Source organism: Ochotona curzoniae, unplaced genomic scaffold (assembly GCF_017591425.1).
Source record: "Ochotona curzoniae isolate NIBS_2020 unplaced genomic scaffold, NIBS_Ocur_1.0 scaffold_4701, whole genome shotgun sequence".
NCBI classification, from domain to species: domain Eukaryota; kingdom Metazoa; phylum Chordata; class Mammalia; order Lagomorpha; family Ochotonidae; genus Ochotona; species Ochotona curzoniae.
In genome coordinates, this window is record NW_024467122.1 from 77,895,732 (window position 1) to 77,915,381 (window position 19,650).

The 19,650-nt window shown below is 42.8% G+C and overlaps 1 protein-coding gene across 1 annotated transcript in view; it reads right to left on the minus strand.

Annotated features, from left to right (window-relative positions):
- ADAMTSL3 (ADAMTS like 3) overlaps window positions 1-19,650 on the minus strand; it is a 274,961-nt gene that overhangs the window by 127,016 nt on the left and 128,295 nt on the right. The window contains exon 10 of the mRNA XM_040968470.1: window positions 14,654-14,811. Within this exon, the coding sequence (XP_040824404.1) occupies window positions 14,654-14,811 (158 nt within the window). The remainder of the gene's footprint in view (window positions 1-14,653; window positions 14,812-19,650) is intronic.

The window sequence follows — 19,650 nt, forward strand, 5'->3', positions numbered from 1 at the left end:
GACAGACACATTGTTTGGACCTCTGTCCCTCGAATGAGAGACCCAGATGAATCTCCTGGCTTCACCCTGTCCCAACACCTGATGCTGCAGCCACCCGGCCAGTGAATCATCAGATGCTAGATCACTACTTATCCCTTTCTCTATTTTTGAGTTACAAATAAAGAAATAAAACCTTTCATTGTAAAAACAAAAGAACTATAGTAGAAATAACTTTTTTAAAGGATTTATTTATTTTAATTGGAAAGGCAGATTTACTGAGGGAAAGAGAGGCAGAGAGAAAGATCTTCCATCCACAGCTTCATTCCCCAACTGGCCACAAGGCAGGAGTTTCCTCCAGGTCTTCCACACAGGTGCAGGGTCCCTGTATTGTCCTCCACTGCTCTCTCAGGCCATAAGCAGAGAGCTGGATGGGAAGTGGAGCAGCTAGAAAACGGGACAGCACCCATATGGGATCCTGGCATTTGCAAGGCAAGAGTTTAGCCATCATGCCAGGCCCCACGAACATTTTTAATAAAGAATTTTGGATCTAGGATTCTATAACCAAGTAATTCATCGATACTTGGTTATCAATGATCAATTTATAATCAAACTATCAGTCAGCGATCACACTAAGAAATCTGTTCGGTTTTGCCAGTAGGAGACAATGGGGACAAAAAACAAAGAACTACTAAAAGATCTGCAGAACAGAAACCAATATAAATACAGAAGAAAAAGATGCAAGGAGCAATATCAGTGAAATAAATCAGTAAGGCTTACACATGAATCTAAATAAGGACTGACTGAAAGATAATATTTGAATGTACTTATTAAATGATGTAAAACTTCCAGACACTGGAGGTGGTGTGTGTGTGTGTGTGTGTGTGTGTGTGTGTGTGTGTGTGTGTGCGTGTGTGTGTGCGTGCAGGCAGGGAGGGGCAGTTTTAATGGTGACACAGTGGAGACAGCATTGGGTTCCAGAACTAGAACACACTGCTAAAGAATTTGGCTTCTGAGTATGACATAATGGCTTTTTTTTGTCCCTGATAAATCCTTCCAACAAGAATAAGCAAAAATGTTGCACAAGATGTTTTTGAGATGTGCCTTAAGACATCTGTGCACTACCAGGCTGGTGAGGACCCACAGAGCCAGGATATCAGACACAAAAGAGACCCAGAAACTAGAGAATGGCATTTGGTACGCCATTGGTACCATCCTTTCTCTCTTGCTATTTTCCAGCTTGCAGGTGTGCTTGCAGTCTGAAATACTGAGTCGACGTGGCACCCAGCCCAAGGGGCTGGAGGATAGAAGCTAGAGCTCAAGGCTTGCCAAGATGAGAGCTGTCAGCGAACACCTCAGGCACTTGGCTGGAGTCCCAATAAGGCTCTAGACCAGGAATAGAAGAGAGCTGGAAACAGACCCGCTTTAAAAGGGCATGACACTCACATTTCAATGATTTCAATTCCTTATTGAATGAAGCTGACTGGCTTCTAAAAACAACCCAGTCTACAGTTACCACCACCCTCTCTCATGTCTATCACACAGCACAGACTTTGAGGCTAATTAGGCAGGGAAAGATTGTTAGCCTCACAGTTTAGATGCTGCATCCTGCACTGGAGGACTGAATAACTAGCTCCAGCTGCCTACTAATGCAGACCTTGGAAAGCAGTGGTGGGTGGTAGCTATAGTAACTGGGTCTCCCTCATCCATATGGGAGAGCTGGAATGTGTCCCTGGATCCTGGCTTCAGCCCTGGCCATTGTGGGCACCTAGGAAGTGAACCCACAGATGAGAGTTCTCAGTCTTTTGCCTCTCTCCCCATCTATGTATATCTGCTTCTCAAAAAATAAATCATGAGGAATACTGGAAAATAAAATGTAACAAGTACCAAAAAAGTTTTTTAAAAAGCACAAACTATAAACATAACTGCAGGAAATACAGATGCTGATATTATGGGAACATAAAAATTTATGCACACCTTTCTTCTTTCCCCATGTGACCCCAGCCATGCTCCATATGCTATTGTTCTGTTGAAGATGCTTAATAACACCTTTGACTTTGGATTCTGATTTTTTAGCAACCCTGGATTAAGTACTATGATTAAAATGCTCTGAGAAATCAAATAGGATTCAGAATTTCATAAGAAACAGAGAAGTTACAATACAAATGAAAGATTTACAACATGCTAGTTTACATCAATATATCAGTAAGTGGATTAAACAGTAATTAGAATGGAGTTTGATGACTGTGTTCTGAAAGAGTCGGATAGTAAAGATTTTAGGTCTCCAGGCTAACGGTCTCCTTTATAATTACTCAACTCTGTTGATGTTAAAGCAAAAGAGGCTTGAAACAATACATAGAAAATTGGAGGGAGGTGGCTGTCTTGCAGTAAAACTAAAACTAAAATAAAATCAGATGACCTATTTGATGGCTATATTCTGCTAATCCATGATTGCACAGATTTAAGCAGAAAATTAGTAAAACAACAGGTAGGAAAAAAGTGGAAAATATACACTTAGTATAAAGATAAGCACACAATTGTAGCCCCAGAAATAGAGAACAAATAAAGTGGCAGAGAAGCCATATCTCAAGAGGAAATACATGAGAACTTTCCAAAACTGCCACATATTCATTGGCACTAGGGACCTCGAGCTGAAGAGTCATAATTCCACCACAGCCACATCAGCGAAGATCAAAAACACAGAGGACACACTTAGAAGCAGATGAAGGAAAAGGACACATTACCTTCTAAGGAACAAGAACAAGACTGACAGGTGACTTCTCAACAGAGTAAGTGGAAGCCAGAAGACAATGGAGAGAGATCTTCAAACTGCTGAAAGAAAATAGTTTCACAGTGATAAAAGGGTCGACGTACTAGGAAGATGCATGTTTCAAAATGTGATTGTACCTAACAGAGCGGCCTCAGAATATTCAGTGGAAAATGCATGGTTAACATGTTGGTTTTTGCACATTTCTCATGGTCACTAGTAGAATGATCAAATCACAATCAGGGAAAGTGTGATTTGAGTAACGCAATGAATATATATGCCCCACTTACATCACTGCATCCAAAAAGAAAAGACTACATATCATATTCTTCCCAAATTTTCAGTATTTTGCCCCAAAAATCAAGTTATACAATTTCAAAGGACTGAAATAATATGAAGTATATTATTTGACATTAACATAATCAAGCTATACAAATAAATAATAAAAGACTATCGGGTAATTTTTATATGCTTAAGTGTTACACTTCTAAGGGATCCATAAATCAAAGAATATACCTTCAAGAAAATTATGAATTAATTTCACTGAAAGATGAAAGGAAATTTTACATATCAAAATTTTGTGACAATAAACATATGACATCTTCAAGGTAAATTTAAAGATTGAAAAGCATAGTGTATAAAGAAACAATGAAAAATCAATGATCAACTCAAGAAAAGCTATCACAAACAAGAACATTTGAATTCAAAGTAAGTAGAAAGATGGACATAACAAAGATAAAAGAAAACCTTATTGGCATAAAAATAAAGTTACATAACAGACAGTTATAAAGCCAACAGTTGTTTCTGTGAGAAGTATAATAAAATTGATAACCCTCCTAATTGAGTGAGCAAGGAAGTGAGTAGGCACGAACAGCCAAGATCAGGAATGTAAAAGACGGTTCACGGTCAATGGATACGTAATAAGAAAATGCTATGACAATGTTTTTACAATGCTAGTAAAAATTAGACAAATTTATTGAAATAAAACATACAACGAAACAGATAATGAAGAATGCTGAAACTTTTAAAGACAATGTGATTCTTTTTTTAAAAAAGTTCATTTCTTTTCATTGGAAAGGCAGGTCAGATTTATGGAAAGAAGAGACTGAAAGAAAGATGTGGAAACCCAGAAGAATTCCTGGCTTCATATGGGTTCATCTTTGGTTGTTGAGGCTGTTTAGGGAGTGAACCAGCAGATGGAAAATCTTTTTCTTTGTCTCTCCTTCTTCCTGCAAATCTGATCTGCCTTTTCAATAAAAGTAAAAATGGCAAAAACTATTAATAAACTCCGAGAAAAAGGACACTGACCAAGTTGGGCCTATAACACTATGGTATTAGTGACAGATAAGAAAAAATCCATTTGACAAAATTTTGCACATATAGCAATGTGAAGTAAATGAAGGAATTCTTTTCATCAGATAAAGACTCCACAAGAATTTGTAGCAAATACCCCTAAGAGTGAATCATGGGGAGATTTGCTTCTGAAGTGAGAAGCATGGCCAGAACACCTGCTACTCCCCTTCTACTCAACACTGAATCAGAGGTCCCCCAAAATGCTGCATATCAAAAAATAATAATAGTAACACAGAGAATTACTGGAAAAGAAGGAAAAATGATCGTTACCTGTAGATGTCACAGTTGTGTGTGTGTGTGTGTATTAAGGAAGAATCCATAAACTGGAACTTAGTGTTCATAGTAACTAAAGCAAGAATACAAACTTAGTATACAAAAAGCAATCTGATCTCCACCCTCCAAAAGCACATGGACAGAAAAAGGGAAAAAGATAATATTTACAACAAGATCAAAATAACACTTGGGAAAATATCTGATTAAAAGACAGATAAGTATAAACATTATTGGCAAGTATAAAAGAGATGAATATATTTGTGGCTATACCAAGTATGGATGGGAAAACCCTATTGATAAAATGTCAATTTTCTGCAAATTGACGTAAGCATTCAATTTTGATCAAAACTCAGAAGAATTTTATAATACCCAACAAGCTGATTTCCCTAGTGATACAGAAACAAGAGTAGCAAAGATAATCATCAAGAAAGGAAACTAAGAACTTATACTAACAGATATACAGGGACTTCATAATACTATAATCGATAAATGGCAACGGAACTGGCACAAATACATCAGTTAAACAAGTGGCGAACACCCAGTTCAGATCTGGTAGATTTAGGATAAGGAGGGTCTAAGGATAAGGATGCCTAATGGGCCAATCAGAGAGTCTTACAGAGATAAAAGAGTGATTTGACTTCAACCCAGGCACACACACATACTCTCTCTGTCAGCAGGTTACAACTCTGGGCACAAAAGCAAAAAAGATAAGGTTTGCAGAAGCATCCAAAGGAACTCACCCTCACAACTCTAAGGCAAAAATAAACACTCAGCACAAAGTTAAAGACTGATGGAACTGGAATACATTTGGCCCACACTAGCTTCATATTTGATTAATAAAGTTCAGTCAGATGTGGTGAACTCTAGCCTCCTTCGATGTATAGACAAATGTTCAGTTAGGCTAAGGGTATACCCTTATAAGCCAACAAGCAAGTCTCAGCAAACCATGGCAGTCACACTTCAGCCGTAGGTGGCCAAGCAGCGGGATCCTGTCTGCAGAAGACAGACATTGCCTGCAGCTAATAAGGTGGCGTCTGTGTGTCACTTCCTTCCCTCTGCTAGAGTCTGTACAAGTGGGAATGGGGGACTCTGAACCATCCTGCATCTGGAACCCTGCCTGCTGCTGGAATCCCTTGCTTGCTCAAGCAAACTTAGCTAAATTCAACTAGTCTCAATTTTCCTTTTTCATAAACACTACAGTAGAATTAAGAATTTTGCATAGGGAAACTCAAATTCCTAAAAGGGAGGAAAATAATGAAAGAAAAATGAATAAAGCAACTGGCTTTAGAAATTAAAAATAGAACATTAAAATGAATCCATTTGAAGGTAAGAAAAAGTTAGGGGCCAGTGTTATGGTGCATTGGTTAAAACCATGTTCCAAAGACTGGCATCCTGCACTGGAGGGTCAGTTCGCCTCTTGGTTGCTCTGTTTCAGATCCAGCGCCTTGCTAATGGTCTGTGAAGACAACAGATGATGGTCCATGTGCCTGGGTCCCTGTGTGGGACAGGGATGACCTGGACGGGGTTCCTGGCTCCTAGTTTTGGCCTGGTCCAGCCCTAGCTGGGTAGTGAACCAGTGGATGGAGGAACAGGCTCTCTCTTGCCTCTTCTCTCTCTGTCATTCTTTCAAATATATTTTTTTAAAGATTTATTTTTATTATTTTTTTTATTGGAAAGGCAGATATACAGAGAGGAGAGACAGAGAGGAAGATCTTCCGTCCGATGATTCACTCCCCAAATGAGCGCAATGGCCGATGCTACGCCGATCTGAAGCCAGGAGCCTCTTCCGGGTCTCCCACGCAGGTGCAGGGTCCCAAAGCTTTGGGCCGTCCTTGACTGCTTTCCCGGGCCACAGGCAGGGAGCTGGATGGGAAGTGGGGCTGCCGGGATTAGAACCGGCGCCCATATGGGATCCCGGGCGTGCAAGGCGAGGACCTTAACCACTGCGCCACTGCGCCGGGCCCTCAAATCTTTTTAAAAGGTCTTCTATGAAGAGAATTTTTAAAAATTGATGACTAATGCACAGAATACAAAAACTGTCTAGATAAGCAACATTGATCTTCCGAGACTGAATTACTCTTTATAGCTCATACTGTCTACACTCCTGAGGACTGTTTGCTGTGTGCTGGCATCTTTACCTAGCAAAGTGTTAAGCCTGTTACTGCAAAGTGAAATGAAAACACACCACTGTAATAATCAAAAAATAAGGAGGAGGTTAGGTGGGAACGTGGGCAGGAGGGAGTAGAGTGGGAAGTAGTAACATGGTCCCACATGTGCTAGACTTCCATTCTCTCACCTGCCATGACACCTGGACGGGCATCCTGTACTCTCAGTGTGGGGCAAACACACTCCATCCGACAGTAAGCAGTTGTGTTTTCCCTCAACTATCTGTCCTTTTCTTTAAGATGTATATTTCATGTTTTCTTCCTCAGCCTTCAAACTTTCAACTCCTGCTACAGCCTCATCCACAACTGACAACCTTACCATCCCTTTCACTGGATAACACACATGGGGAACAGGCAATGTCCTCCCTAGCCCCCAGCCCAAGCAGTTGGCTCTGTCGGCTCTTCACACTTCCTTCTTTCTGCCATGTGTGTTTCTCAGAGGCAGAGGCAAGCCTAGGGCCCTAGGAAGCCAGTCAGGTCTTCACCAGCTGCCCAACGGGTGCCAGATGCACTGAAACCCACCAAAGACTTCAGCAGAAAAAGAAAAGGGACATTTCTGAGCAACCACTTCTGATTGGTCCCAAATATATATATATTTTTTTCCTTTTCAACTGTAACTTAATTGAAAGGTAGAGGGACAGAGAAAGATACCTTTCATCCTCTGGTACACTGTCCCAATGCCAGGGTTTAGCCATGCTGAAGGCAGAAGCCTGGAACTCCAGCCCAGTGTTCCACACGGGCAGCAGGGACTCTCACACACAGGTTACCTCCCACTGCTCTCCCGGGTGCGTTAGCAGGAAGCTGGATGGGATGTGGAGCTGCTGGGACTTATGCTCCAGTATAGGATGCTGGTATCATAAAGGGCGGCTCAGCTCACTGTACCACAACCCCAATCCCCAAATGCTCTTTGTTTCATGTATGAAATTGCAGCTATCCTGCCTGCTAACAGGTCAGTGTTTAAGTAGAAATGACGGACCAATAGGAGCAATGAATAAAAGAAAAAGTAAACTCTACTGCTGACCCAGGTTTGGTATGACTGTGTTGGTGGTATTTTTATAAACCAGCAGAGAAAATATTGAAGTGTAGATCTTGAAGGAAACATTTCCATTAAAAAAAGAAACATCTCTGTGGTGCAAAAATTTCCCAAGTTTAGTTGTTCATAAAATCCCCAAACTGTTCCTCTGCATGTCAAAGTAAAAATGTTAGGATATCAAGCACGCAAGTGATGGCCAAGATGGTATTTGACTATGATGTTGACATGAAAGAAAAGAAGTTTTCCCTAAGTTAGCTAATTCTTCAAAGCCAAAATTTGCTTTGAACTTCAAACAAAATGTTAAAAATGATCAATTCTTCCTATAGACTTTTTGTAAGCATAGGTTCCATTTAAAAAGATCACTTCGATTAAAAAATGTTCCTAAAATGATGTCATTTATGTTGCTACAACAACATGATTCTGAAAATTGTCCATTTGAATACGTTCCTTAAACTATAGATTACTACTAGCTTGAGTCTATAATTGTGATGATTTATAGCTCTTCACGTGATCTTTTTAAATGATCAGGTAGTTGTTTAGGGATTTCTTTATATAAAAATATCTTCAGAATATGGATGCAATGTTATCATTCTTCCTTGCACAAGCCCCTAGTATCATCATTAGAAATTATGATTGAGTCAGCCTTAGTCCTGGAAGTGAACACCGCATTATAACAGCATCTTCAGAGAGTCAGAAAGGAGATGCACGATTACGTCTTTAAACCAAAGAAAAACCACTGACCAAATACATAGTCTCTCGACCACTGACAATTTAGGAACAATCAAGTTCCTTAAGCCTACCACATGTCGCTTTTCTCCCCCCAAAGGATTGGCTGTTGCCTTTTAAGATTGAGATGGAGTCCCAGCTGGCCGATCCAGCCAGCCATAGAAGGTGGGCTGTTCCTGCTGCCTTCTTACTGCTCTGTGCACCACCAGCCCCCTCTTCACCAACAAAAACAAAACAAACCTGGGAGTGAAGGGGCAACCGTTTAAAATGAGTTCCATCCTGTTTTGCATCAAAGCACACTTAGCTTTTAATTCTACTTCCCTGAACTTTTCAAAGTATTCTCTATTGCCCTTAGTTGTTTAGGAAAATGATTTTTATGACAGTGAAAACAAATTCGAATTCAACTACTTGACTTGTCCACTTCAAAATACCATCTAAAATGTATAGAACAGAATTTTGTATCAAAATAGCCACAGTATGTATACGTGTATGCATGCAACTTAGCTATGAATTCTGATAACTACATAACATCCGTGCTGCTTTAAAAAAGTTTCCCTCAAAAGGCTGGTTACAGAAAAACAGGAAAATAAGCAATATTCCAAAAGTTGTCCCTTTGAAGAGTGACAAACACTTAAAATGAGACAGAAGGGCCTGCCCAGTGGTGTAAGTTAAGCTGCCGTTGTCACGGCAGCATGCTATGGATGGCCAGTTGATGTCCTGGTCACTCTACTTCTAACCCAGCTCCCCGTTAATGGCCTGAGAGAACAGCAAAAAACGGCCCGTGTGGTTGGATCCCTGCACTCAAGTGGGAAGGAGCTTCTGGCTTCAGCCTGGCCCGGCCCTGGACATTGCAGCCATTTTGAAAGTGAACCAGAGGATGGGGGAAGATTGTCTCTCTGACTTCTCTTTCCCTCTCTCCCTTCTTTCCTCTCTCATTCCCTGTTTCTCCATCCCTCTCCATAACTCTGCATTTCAAATAAATAAACTTTAAAAAAAATTTTTTTTTTGATTTTGAGAGGGGGCAATGAAATACATTTTCTCGTCTGTTGGCTCTACTGTGGGTTGCGTTGTGTATCTCCAAAGAGAGTGCTGAAGTCCCAGCGTAGGCACCTCAGAACACATGACCTGGAAACAAGGACATTGTACACGTCATCAGGTTAAGACAAGTCATTCGGGTGGATCCTAATCCAATGTGACCAGCTTCCCTATGATGAGGGAATAATGGAATCAGATGTGTACAAAGCAAGCCTGCCGAGCTACAGGAATGGAGGAGAGACAGGACCCAGCCTCTCCTTTGCGGCTCTCAGAAGGAACTGGTCCTGCCATGCCTTTGGTATCGAGCCTCTGTTCCTTAAGACTGTGACACAGTCCGTTCTGCTGGCCAGGTACTGGTTTGTGATGCTCTGGGAATTTCTTCACAGGCCCTGACTGTAAAACTGTATCTTCCTGGGTTTGGAAACAGCTGGGAATCGATCTATGTGGCCACGGCTATACCCCATGGGCAGGCTCTCACGCCTTCCCTGAAAGGAGAACTGGCAGGTTCACCTTCTGTCCTCCCTGGAGATATCAGGAACAGTGAAATGTGTGCAGGCAGAGAGCACACAAAGCTGAGAGCGGAGGGCAGGACAAAGCGCAGACAGAGCTGTGGGACTGAAAACCAGTGGAAAACTGGGAGGCATTTTCCTGCAGCTACACAAACCAACTGAATTGAGGAAGCCTGACAAAGAGGGAACACTACCAGCAGTAGTAGTAGTAGTAGCTAAAATTAACCATGGAGGAGATGTCTCCACCAAAACCACTGAATTTTACTGCATTAAATATGAGGGATCTTCAAAATATTCATCGGAAAGGCGCATTGTGGGGGAAAAAACAAACTATATGTGGATTTAAAATTATTTTTGCACCCAAATAAATTGGTCTTTGAATTCCACTTTTAAAAAGTGTTTTTGTATTCTCAGGGGAATATCTTTAAATTTTATTATGCACAATCCTTTTGTCACCCACGCCCATGTTCGTTTCTCACTGAACAAATTTCACCTTCGAGCAGGGTAGCCAGCACAGACTCAACTCTTGGTCGAGACTCTCTACTGCTCCCTGGTGGACAGCAAGGGCACATGACAGAAGAAGCATGGTAATTTGTCAGCCCATCAGCAACAGATCCGTAACAGAGCTGTGCAGGAACAGTCATCCGCCAGAAACAGCTTCTTCAGGAAAGCAAGCATACATAAAAGTGCTGCTTTTAGGAATGACCCAACCACCACGATAAACTTGCTTAAATAATAGGAAAAGTTTGTTTATAAAATAGTGCTAGCAGTTGCTTCAGAACTTCCTGGGCTGGGAAACAAGTCTAAGAGAATTCTAACACCCCTTTGATTTCTTTTTTAAAAAAGTGGTAAAATACATTTCAAAGAGAAGCATGCATTGGTCCAAAGAAACGTTGAAGTCCAGGTCAAGTTTTTCATAATATTCATTTCTGAAAATTCCTCCCATACCTCCCATTCCTCCCATTCCTCCCATGGGTTTCACCTTTTTTTTTTTTTTGCATCAAAGAACATTTTTAATCCCATTGTCCTAGAACTTTCAGAAGCCCCCTCCTATATTACTCTCTCTGTAAGAATATGGGTGTTTTCAACAGGACATTGAAGACCCCCAGGGCAGGGTCTATTTCATGCTCGTGTGAGGAGGCGTGGCCCTCAGTATCTTGAAGAAGACCCTGTCCTAGTGTCCTACGAGGGGATAGGGTCGGTCTCTCTTGTAGCAAGTTCTCCCAGGTGGATGCAAAAGTGTCTGTACTGGTTTATTCCATTTTATTTTTTTTCCAAGCTCTGGTGCCCACAGTAGTGCCAAAGTCAGGGTCCCAGAACTCCTTTTGAGCCTCCCACAAGGGCAGCAGAGACCCGTGTCTGGAGGCGGCACCTGGCGCCTCCAGCGTGTGCATCAGCAGGAGTCTGGATCGGAAGCAGAGCTGGGTCTTGCGTCCCGGCACTCTGACATGGGATGGGGCCACAGCACAAAGCCTGGCCCACGTCTTCTATGGGTTGACTGTGACAGAAAGGGACAGAGGGGAACACGGGACAGGCTGTCCTCAGTGACCTCACCCGCACTGGTGCTGACCGCACCCCTTCCTCCGAGGACAGCCGTGATTTGATTGTATGAGCAAATGGGAGGAGACGGAGGGCAGGAAACAGTTTCTGACCTCAGTCACAACACAGGCCGGGCAACACCGCGATGTTCCAGACAAAACAAACAAAAGGAAATAAATTGCAGGTAGAAACGCACGTTTCCTAGAAACCCGCATCATTTGGACAAGCTCCCAGGTTCAGGGGGTGGGAAAGACAATATCACAGGCATCCCTCCTCATCACCAGTGTCCCAGGTTTTGCCAAATTCTTCCCCACAGAGCAGACTACAATCCCACACAAATACACACATCACAAATGAGTTGCAGATATGAAAATGGAGCTCCAAGCCCACGCGAGTCAGACCTATGTGTGTGCCAACATTGTCTTTCATTCATTCTAAATTCCTTTTAGTCTAAAAAGAGCAGAAGCGTTCTGGAATCTGAGGTCACATTCCAGAGACAGAAACAGGTGCGGTGGTTGAGACTGTCCTTGGACTATCTCCGTTCCCTACTTGACCTAGGGTCAAACTCCAGCTAAGCCTGCAGTTCCAGCTTGCTGCCAAGGCTCGCCCTAGGACACAGCAGTGTTGTTAAGTCCCCGTTATCCATCTGGGAGACCAGGACTGTGTTACAGGGTCCTGCTTCATTCAGCCTAGGCTAGTCCTGGCTGTTAGAATCATGTGAGGAGTGAACCAGCAGATGGAAGACGCCTGTTTGTCTTACTCTCCATCTTAGAAAGAAATGGAAAGTAAGACAAACGTTAAAAAAAATATTTTCAGAATTAAATACTACATGTAAAACTAAAACCCAAACCCACACCCTGAAAACATTTATCTTCTCTGGAATAACAATTATTGCTTTCATGATAGGATGTATTTACTTCAAGTTGTTTAAAAAACTTATGCACATACATATGAGTGTGTGTGTTTACAAGTATTATTTTTAAAGTTCATGAAACTGAGTGTTGTAAAAAAAAAAAATAATACATGAAGCCTGGCACCATAGCCTAGCAGCTAAAGTCTTCGCCTTGCATGTGCTGGAATCCCAAATGGGCACTGGTTCTAATCCCGGCAGCCCCACCTTCCCATCCAGCTCCCTGCTTGTGGCCTGGGAAAGCAGTTGAGGATGGCCCAAAGCCTTGGGATCCTGCACCCATGTGGGAGATCCCAAAGAGGCTCCTGGCTCCTGGCTTTGAATTGGCTCAGCTCCAACTGTTGTGGCCACCTGGGGAGTGAGTCAGCAGGTGGAGGATCTTCCTCTCTGTCACTCTTCTTCTCTGAATGCCCGACTTTCCAATACAAATAAAATAAAATGTTTCAAAAAATACATGGGTTTCAATTTATTCCAAAAAATTAATTCCATTTTTTTTTCAAAAATTTCTCAAAGTTAGCTGTCTTGATTCTCACACTGACATTTTATACTCACACACCTCCAGATGCACTGGAGAGAGATACACACTCTGGGAATGGTCACTAAAAGAATAAAAGGTGTGTGTGTGTGTGTGTGTGTGTGTGTGTGTGTGTGTGTGTGTGCGCGTGTGTGCTTGGCAGATGATACGGGAAGTCCTTACAGACAGTTAAGTCAAGCACAGAATTCATGCAATGACAGAGGGTGGGAAAGAAGGAAAGACAGATGACAAGAACGGTTTCCCTCAACACCTTCTCAAGGAAGAACGTGGGGTCGGCACTAAGTGGGAGAGGAGGAAGGTGGAGGTGGGCAGACAGCTTGAGGAGGAGCAATGAATGACACACTGAGCTCTGGGGACATAAGAGCGAGTGGGGTGGGTCAGGGCAAGCGGGAGGAAGCAGTGGGAAGTCAGCTCTGCCAGCCTTCTAGGAGAAGCCCAGAGATATACAATCACTGGAAGAATCTCCTGGTTTTTAAGTACTGAGCATTGAAAACGCAAAATTCCAAAACGAAACTATGCAGATGACACTCGGCTGGACCAGTCCAGGCTGAATCTGAAGCTTGGGGGATTTGGGTCCACTAACTTCCATATGTATTTCTCCGTTGGCACAACCCATGGCTTAATAAAGCATTCTCTGGAAAATGAGTATGTGGCACACAGCTGTTTGGAAGGCATTTTTCTTTCATTTTTCCACATATAAAGCCATTCAGAGCGAGCATTCAACTAGCAACTAAGATGCTCGTCAAGATGGCCAGGTCCCATTTCAGAGGGCCTGGGTTCGACTCCTGCTTCTAGGTCTGAATTCCAGCTACCTATCAGTGTAGACTCTGGGAAACAATGGGTGATGGATCAAGTAGCTGTGTCCCTGACACCCACACGGGGGACCTGGATTCAGTGACTAATTCCTGGTTCCACCCCTGGAAGCATCCTTGGCCATTTGGTCATGTAGGAAGTGGTTAGGAGTTTGCTTGCTCGCTCTCTTTTCTCTGCCTCTCCCTGTGTGGGCCTCTCTGTGCATGTGCCTCTGCCTCTCTCTACCTCTCTAAGATTTTTAAAAAGATATTTCTGGCCATGAGGGCTATTCTCTTCTTCTTTTTTTTTTCAATCTTATTTTGGAATGAGTTTCAAGGAGACAGGATAAAACCACCTGACAAAATACCCTTTGCTTTTCAGTTCCAAGCGATCTTCAAATGTATCAGAACAGTTTCAGAGCGTGTCACCTTGGACATACTTGGTCCCCACCCTACACATCCTATGAGTGGTAGGAAAGACTCCAGGTTTACCCAGAGATAGGACACAGGTTCCTGGCTCCAGATCTGAAGGTCCATTATGACAAGTGCCAATCATACATTACCTAGAGGAAGGAAATCTTGATGAATCAGCCACTGTAAGACTGCGAACTCAGAGGGCTTCAGGTGGAGACGCTGAGCCTCTCTCATTTAGCAAGGATAAGACACGCAAGGGCATAATGTTACTGTTCGAGACGCGGTGCAATTAACCACCGGCCATTGTCACCAAGCTCCACCCAGGGGTTTAAAAGCCAAACACAACAACTGGGAGTTATGAATACAAAAATCAGTGTCTCCTCTAACAAAAACAAAACAAAACAAAACAAAACAAAACAAAACACACCAAGTTTGTTTCTTAACTTTCAGAGCTTTGAAGCAGAAAGCTCTGGGAGAGATAAGCAGGTTTAAGAATGGGCTTCCAGATGGAAGGACACATCATCCATGCCCTCGAGAAAAATGCTGAATAAGGATCTTCTGATGAACAAACCTATTTGACAATCAAGCTGACTTGGGCATCGGGGGTCTGAAAGAGGAGCACCCTACCTTGAAGATGAAATCGGCCATCAGAGGCCCTGCGATCTTAAAGGTCTGCCGCTCGGAGCCCTTCTGAAATTCCACTGTCGTGTTTTCAATCATGAAGATGCCAGGGTTGTTGAAGCTGTGCTCTCCTTTGCTTCCATGAAGAGTTTTTGATTCGATGACTGCAAGGTTTTAAAAAAAAAAAAAAAAAGAGTAAAACTTGAATGACAGAAGCAGCTTGGTCTTGAAAGACGTTCTCTTGATTGGATCAGCACACGGCATCAACACGATATCAAAACGCATACCCAGTAGACGCACACTGATTCACGTGGCAGGAACGGAGGTGTCGGCCATTTAGCTTTCCATACAAAGGTGCCAAGAAAGATGCTGGGGTAAAGAGGAAATGTTTCTTTCTTACAGTTTTCACCACTGCCTAACACTGAAAATAAAACTGAATTTACTCATTTTACTACCTGCTTGGAAGATCCTTAAGCTTTTATTCAGGAGTGAATCTCAAATACGATCTCATTGAAACAGAAAAATCTCTTTCAATTCTGAAATAATGATAGATTCACCGGTAGATGCCAAAACAGCCTAGGGAGTGCCTAGGTAATCTTCATCCAGTTTCCTCCCACGGTGGTCCCTTACAGAACGGTAGTGCAAGATCATGACCAGGAAGCTGACATCGTCATCGTAGTCACACACGCTGCTATCAAAATAAAGAGTCCCTCCACTGCCACAGAGACGTCCCTCACGCTACCCCGTTGGTACAATGTGCTTTTATAAGAACTGTGCTGCTTTTATTGATTTCCTCCAGAAAACTGTGCTGTTGGAATAAAACAGTATTTGCATTCCATGGGAGTTCTTTCTTTCTTTCCTCTTTCTTTCATTTTGAAAGAGCCCCTGCTAAGCAGCTATGGTCGGAGGTTAAGAAAGGTCATGTAAGCATGCATGTGTGTGTATGGCTGGGTGCTGGCAGAACCCTGTTTCTGCCCCCAGCTCTTTTTCTAACTCATTGCTTTGGTTTTTCTGTACTCGGAGAGGACAATGTCCTTTGGGCATCACTACTGTAACACCCACATTTGATTCAATTGTGTTATACAAATGACCAAAAACTCTATTTGGTCTCAAACTTAAAAATGAGAAGCTGAGGGAAAAAAAGAAAAAAAGAAAAAGACAGAATGGAGCAGCATGAGGAAGCTTCAGTATGCAGGCTTCTGGCTTTGGTGGTTTTCATTTGCTACATTTTTTCTCTCTCTCTGCTGCTGGAGCAGCTGCAGGAGCTCAACTGCCCTGGATAGACTGTTTCGAGGCATTCGGAGACATCCCTGATTATCCTTGACAGGCCGGCTGGGAACTTTTCTGGGAAAACTCAAAGGCTGTACACGAGCGATTTGGTCTGGAGGAGTCATTAGCGGTCACACAAAATCCCCACCACGTTGGCCACAATCTCCATGACCGCAGTGGATTTTTGGAAAGTGTGAGATTAAATTCATTTCCTAGTTCCAATGAAGATATAAAACCGAGTGTCATAAAACGAGTTGTCAGTAAGAAAACGAGATGGAGATCCGGAGAGAGCAAGCAGGCCCCATCCTGAAGTAAACTGGGTCTCCAAAAGTAGAGGAGAAAAAGCTAAGGAAACATCAAGGTGATTCCAACCTTCCAGTGAAACTCAGAGATCTGGGATCCGGGGAAGTAGCACAGTGGTGAAACCACGACTGCCCCTTCTACGCCCTCCCACCTACACAGCCATGAAAAACCAGTGCATCCTATCTGAATGTCACCAAGTCACTTCAGATGAAACCTACTTGGAGGGACTTGATGTTTTGCATGCTCTACATAAGAATGGATTGCGTCCATTTTCACTGGGAAGGTCATCAGGGAGTACAAGACAGCCAGGTGCAAGGATACCCATCTCCAAAACAGCCCAGCACCTCTGTACGTTAGCATGCATGTTCTCGACTTCAAGGCTCTGTTCATTTCCATTATTTCAAGAGCACTGAAGACTTTCAAGTACAAGGTCAGAAAACACAACCAGCAATTCAGATATATGTGCATAACCCAAGCTACTCTTCAACTCCACTGTGCTGTATGCTGCTCCTACAATGCCTTTAGTCTAATCATTTCAAAGACTTCCAGTCATCTAGGTCACAAGTGCCAAAGTTTGTAGATCCAAGAGGTAGAGAGCAGGTGCTGTGATTTCCATCATGCATCCGAGTAATTAAAGTTGAAAGTAGGTGAATAAAGATGGGTGAATTGGTCTGAGGCAGGTGGAGCTAGGAACACCAATCAGCCGGGGCATTGGCATAAACAGTCACCGTGCCAAAGGAAGGTAAAAGGTAAACAGAGCTCACATGTTATCTTTTCTTGGCTTAATTCCTGTACTTCTTTTTAAAATATTTACTTATTTTTATGATTTTTCCCTCCATTTATTCACTCCCCAAGCAGCTGCAAAGGCTGGAACTGAGCCGATTCAAAGCCAGGAGCCCAGAACCTCTTTGGGGTCTCCCACATGGGTGCAGGATCCCAAGGCTTTGGGCTGTCCTCAACTGCTTTCCCAGGCCACAAGCAGGGAGCTGGATGGGAAGCAGGGCTGCCGGGATTAGAACCTGTGCCCATACGGGATCCCAGCACATGCAAGGTGAGGACTTTAGCCACTGTACTATCGCGCTGGGCCCAATTCCTGTACTTCTTAAAATAAATGACAGGACAGGAATTCGTAGGGTTTTAGTCAACAGCCCAACTGTTGCAGTGACTGGAATGATGCCTTTATCTATTTCTCATCCATGCTGGCTATTTTTCAGAGAAGTAATGGCTAGAATGAGGATAGATGCAACTGCTGGCCTTGAGATAAAATTTTTTTTTTTTTCCAAAAGAGGCAGTCTGGGGTAATAATCACAGGGAAGATTCCTTAAATCCCCAAAGCCATGGAACTAATGTTAAGTAAATAGGCAGTGAGTATTTAGCATTGCTAGTTTAATTATAAATACATCAAATTTATGCTCACAGTAGAACTATTCTTTTACATGTATTATTTGATTCAGCATCAGTATCTTTCAGTTGGTCATTATGTCCACTATTCATACTTAACGTTTGTATACTTTTGTATGTGGCCACCCAATAGGAATGAGAAGAAAAAAGTAATTGCATTGGTAAGGAAGGTCTTGCATTTACAGCATCTTCATTTCTCCAGCTTATTGCTTGTCACGCACACTTAACGCGGGAGCTTGCTACACTGACATCTCTTTCGTAGAAACCCTCTTTGCAAAGGTTTGGAGCATGTGTGATGAGAGGGCAGGGCCCGGGGTGGTGGGTGGTGGTATCAGGAGGTGGCAAAACCTTGGAGGAGGGGAACCCAATGGGGGCATGAGATAGGCTTTGTGCAACCCCTTGACAGTTCTCACAAAAGGTTGTTTAAAAGGAGTGAGCCCGGGCCGCCATCACTCAAGCCCCAACCCACCACCTGGATCCCAGATGTCATGCATCCACACACGTGCTGCTGTCACCAGAGGATGTCACCTGCTTTGGGCCCTCATCTGTGGGCCCAACCAACGAACCCCTGTCCTTGTGGAGTCTGAACTTTTAGAGTGCTGAGCTCAGTTTGTGTCTTTCCTTTATCAAGTTAGCCTGTGGCATGTATCTTGTTACGGCGATGCAAAGTGACCTAACAGGGAAAATGTTTATTGCCGGGCAAACACATGAAATGCTAAAGTGCTGCTACTATAAGATCTTGTGTGCAGCGATCCTCTTACCGCCTCCGGTTTTGAAAGGATGCACTACTGGAAAATGCGGGGGTGTGTTCCCTGCAGGGCTGTGGCCAGACTTGGATCTAAAATCTTCTAGGCAGGACACTAGACACATATTGCATAACTAAATTTCATTCCACAACAAAGAGCCTGACATGAGCCTTATTGGGTGTTCTCGGCTCTTCGTCAAGCAGCCTCCTGGGGAGTTGTAGTTAATGCAAACCTTAACAGGATGATTTGTAATGACAAAGTATATCTTTTTTTTTTTAAACAAATAAATATTGCAAGAACGGTGGTGTGAGTCAAGCAAGCAAAGACGCTTCTGTAAGTAGACACTCAGGAATGTAAACAAAAGCTTTCAGAAGTGAAGGCCGTTCTGTGCACCAGTGCAGAAAGACAACTCCGCAACCCTTTCAACTGAGATCCTCCAGGAGGAAGAAAATGTTTTAAGCAGTGGATCTGCCACTTCTGGAGACACAGCGACGTTTTCTGAGCCCTGTTCCTGGAAAAGTGCCAGCCTTCCACAGGAAGTTCTGCTTAAGATGCCAGAACATACATACATGCCAGGGAAGTTCTCCTTTCCCCTTCACTTCTGTTTATTGTGTATGTACCCTAGTTTTATAAAGTGAATGTCATTTTGATACACGCTCACAGGATGCCCAGTTCACCCATGTGAAGTACATACACTGAATAACTTATTCATAGGGCATGCCATCACCAGGATCTTTGAAGGGAGACACTCCTGGATCTAAGGTTAGAATATTTGGGACACCCCTAAAGGAAACCCCATATTCAAGAGTGAGCTATCTCCCAAACTCCCTGCCATCTCTAGCTTTCCCTGTCGGGGACTTTCCTCACACATGGAGCCTTGTAAGCTCTAGGTTTTTGTGACTGGTTTCTAAGAATCATCTGTAGGACAGAAAATAAGGATTCCACTCCTTTTGAAGTACAACAGTTGGTGGACAATTGGGTTGTTTCCACTCGATGGTTATTACGAATAATACTAGTTATGAATATTCAGAGCTTCATATTTCTGAATCCCAAATAGTTTGCAGGGTGATTAATCAAATGATTCACAAAATTTAGATTTTTTCGCTCATGTCCAAACATCAAATTCAAATCTCATCCAGAGCTGTAGGCTTTTGAGCCACTGAAAAAAGAAATTTAACACATGGTCTGATGCTTCATTACAGATAAAAATCTCAAATGAAATGACTATTCTATGGTTGTAAACATTTCAGTCATTTTGTTTTAATAATCAATTATTCTTTCAGT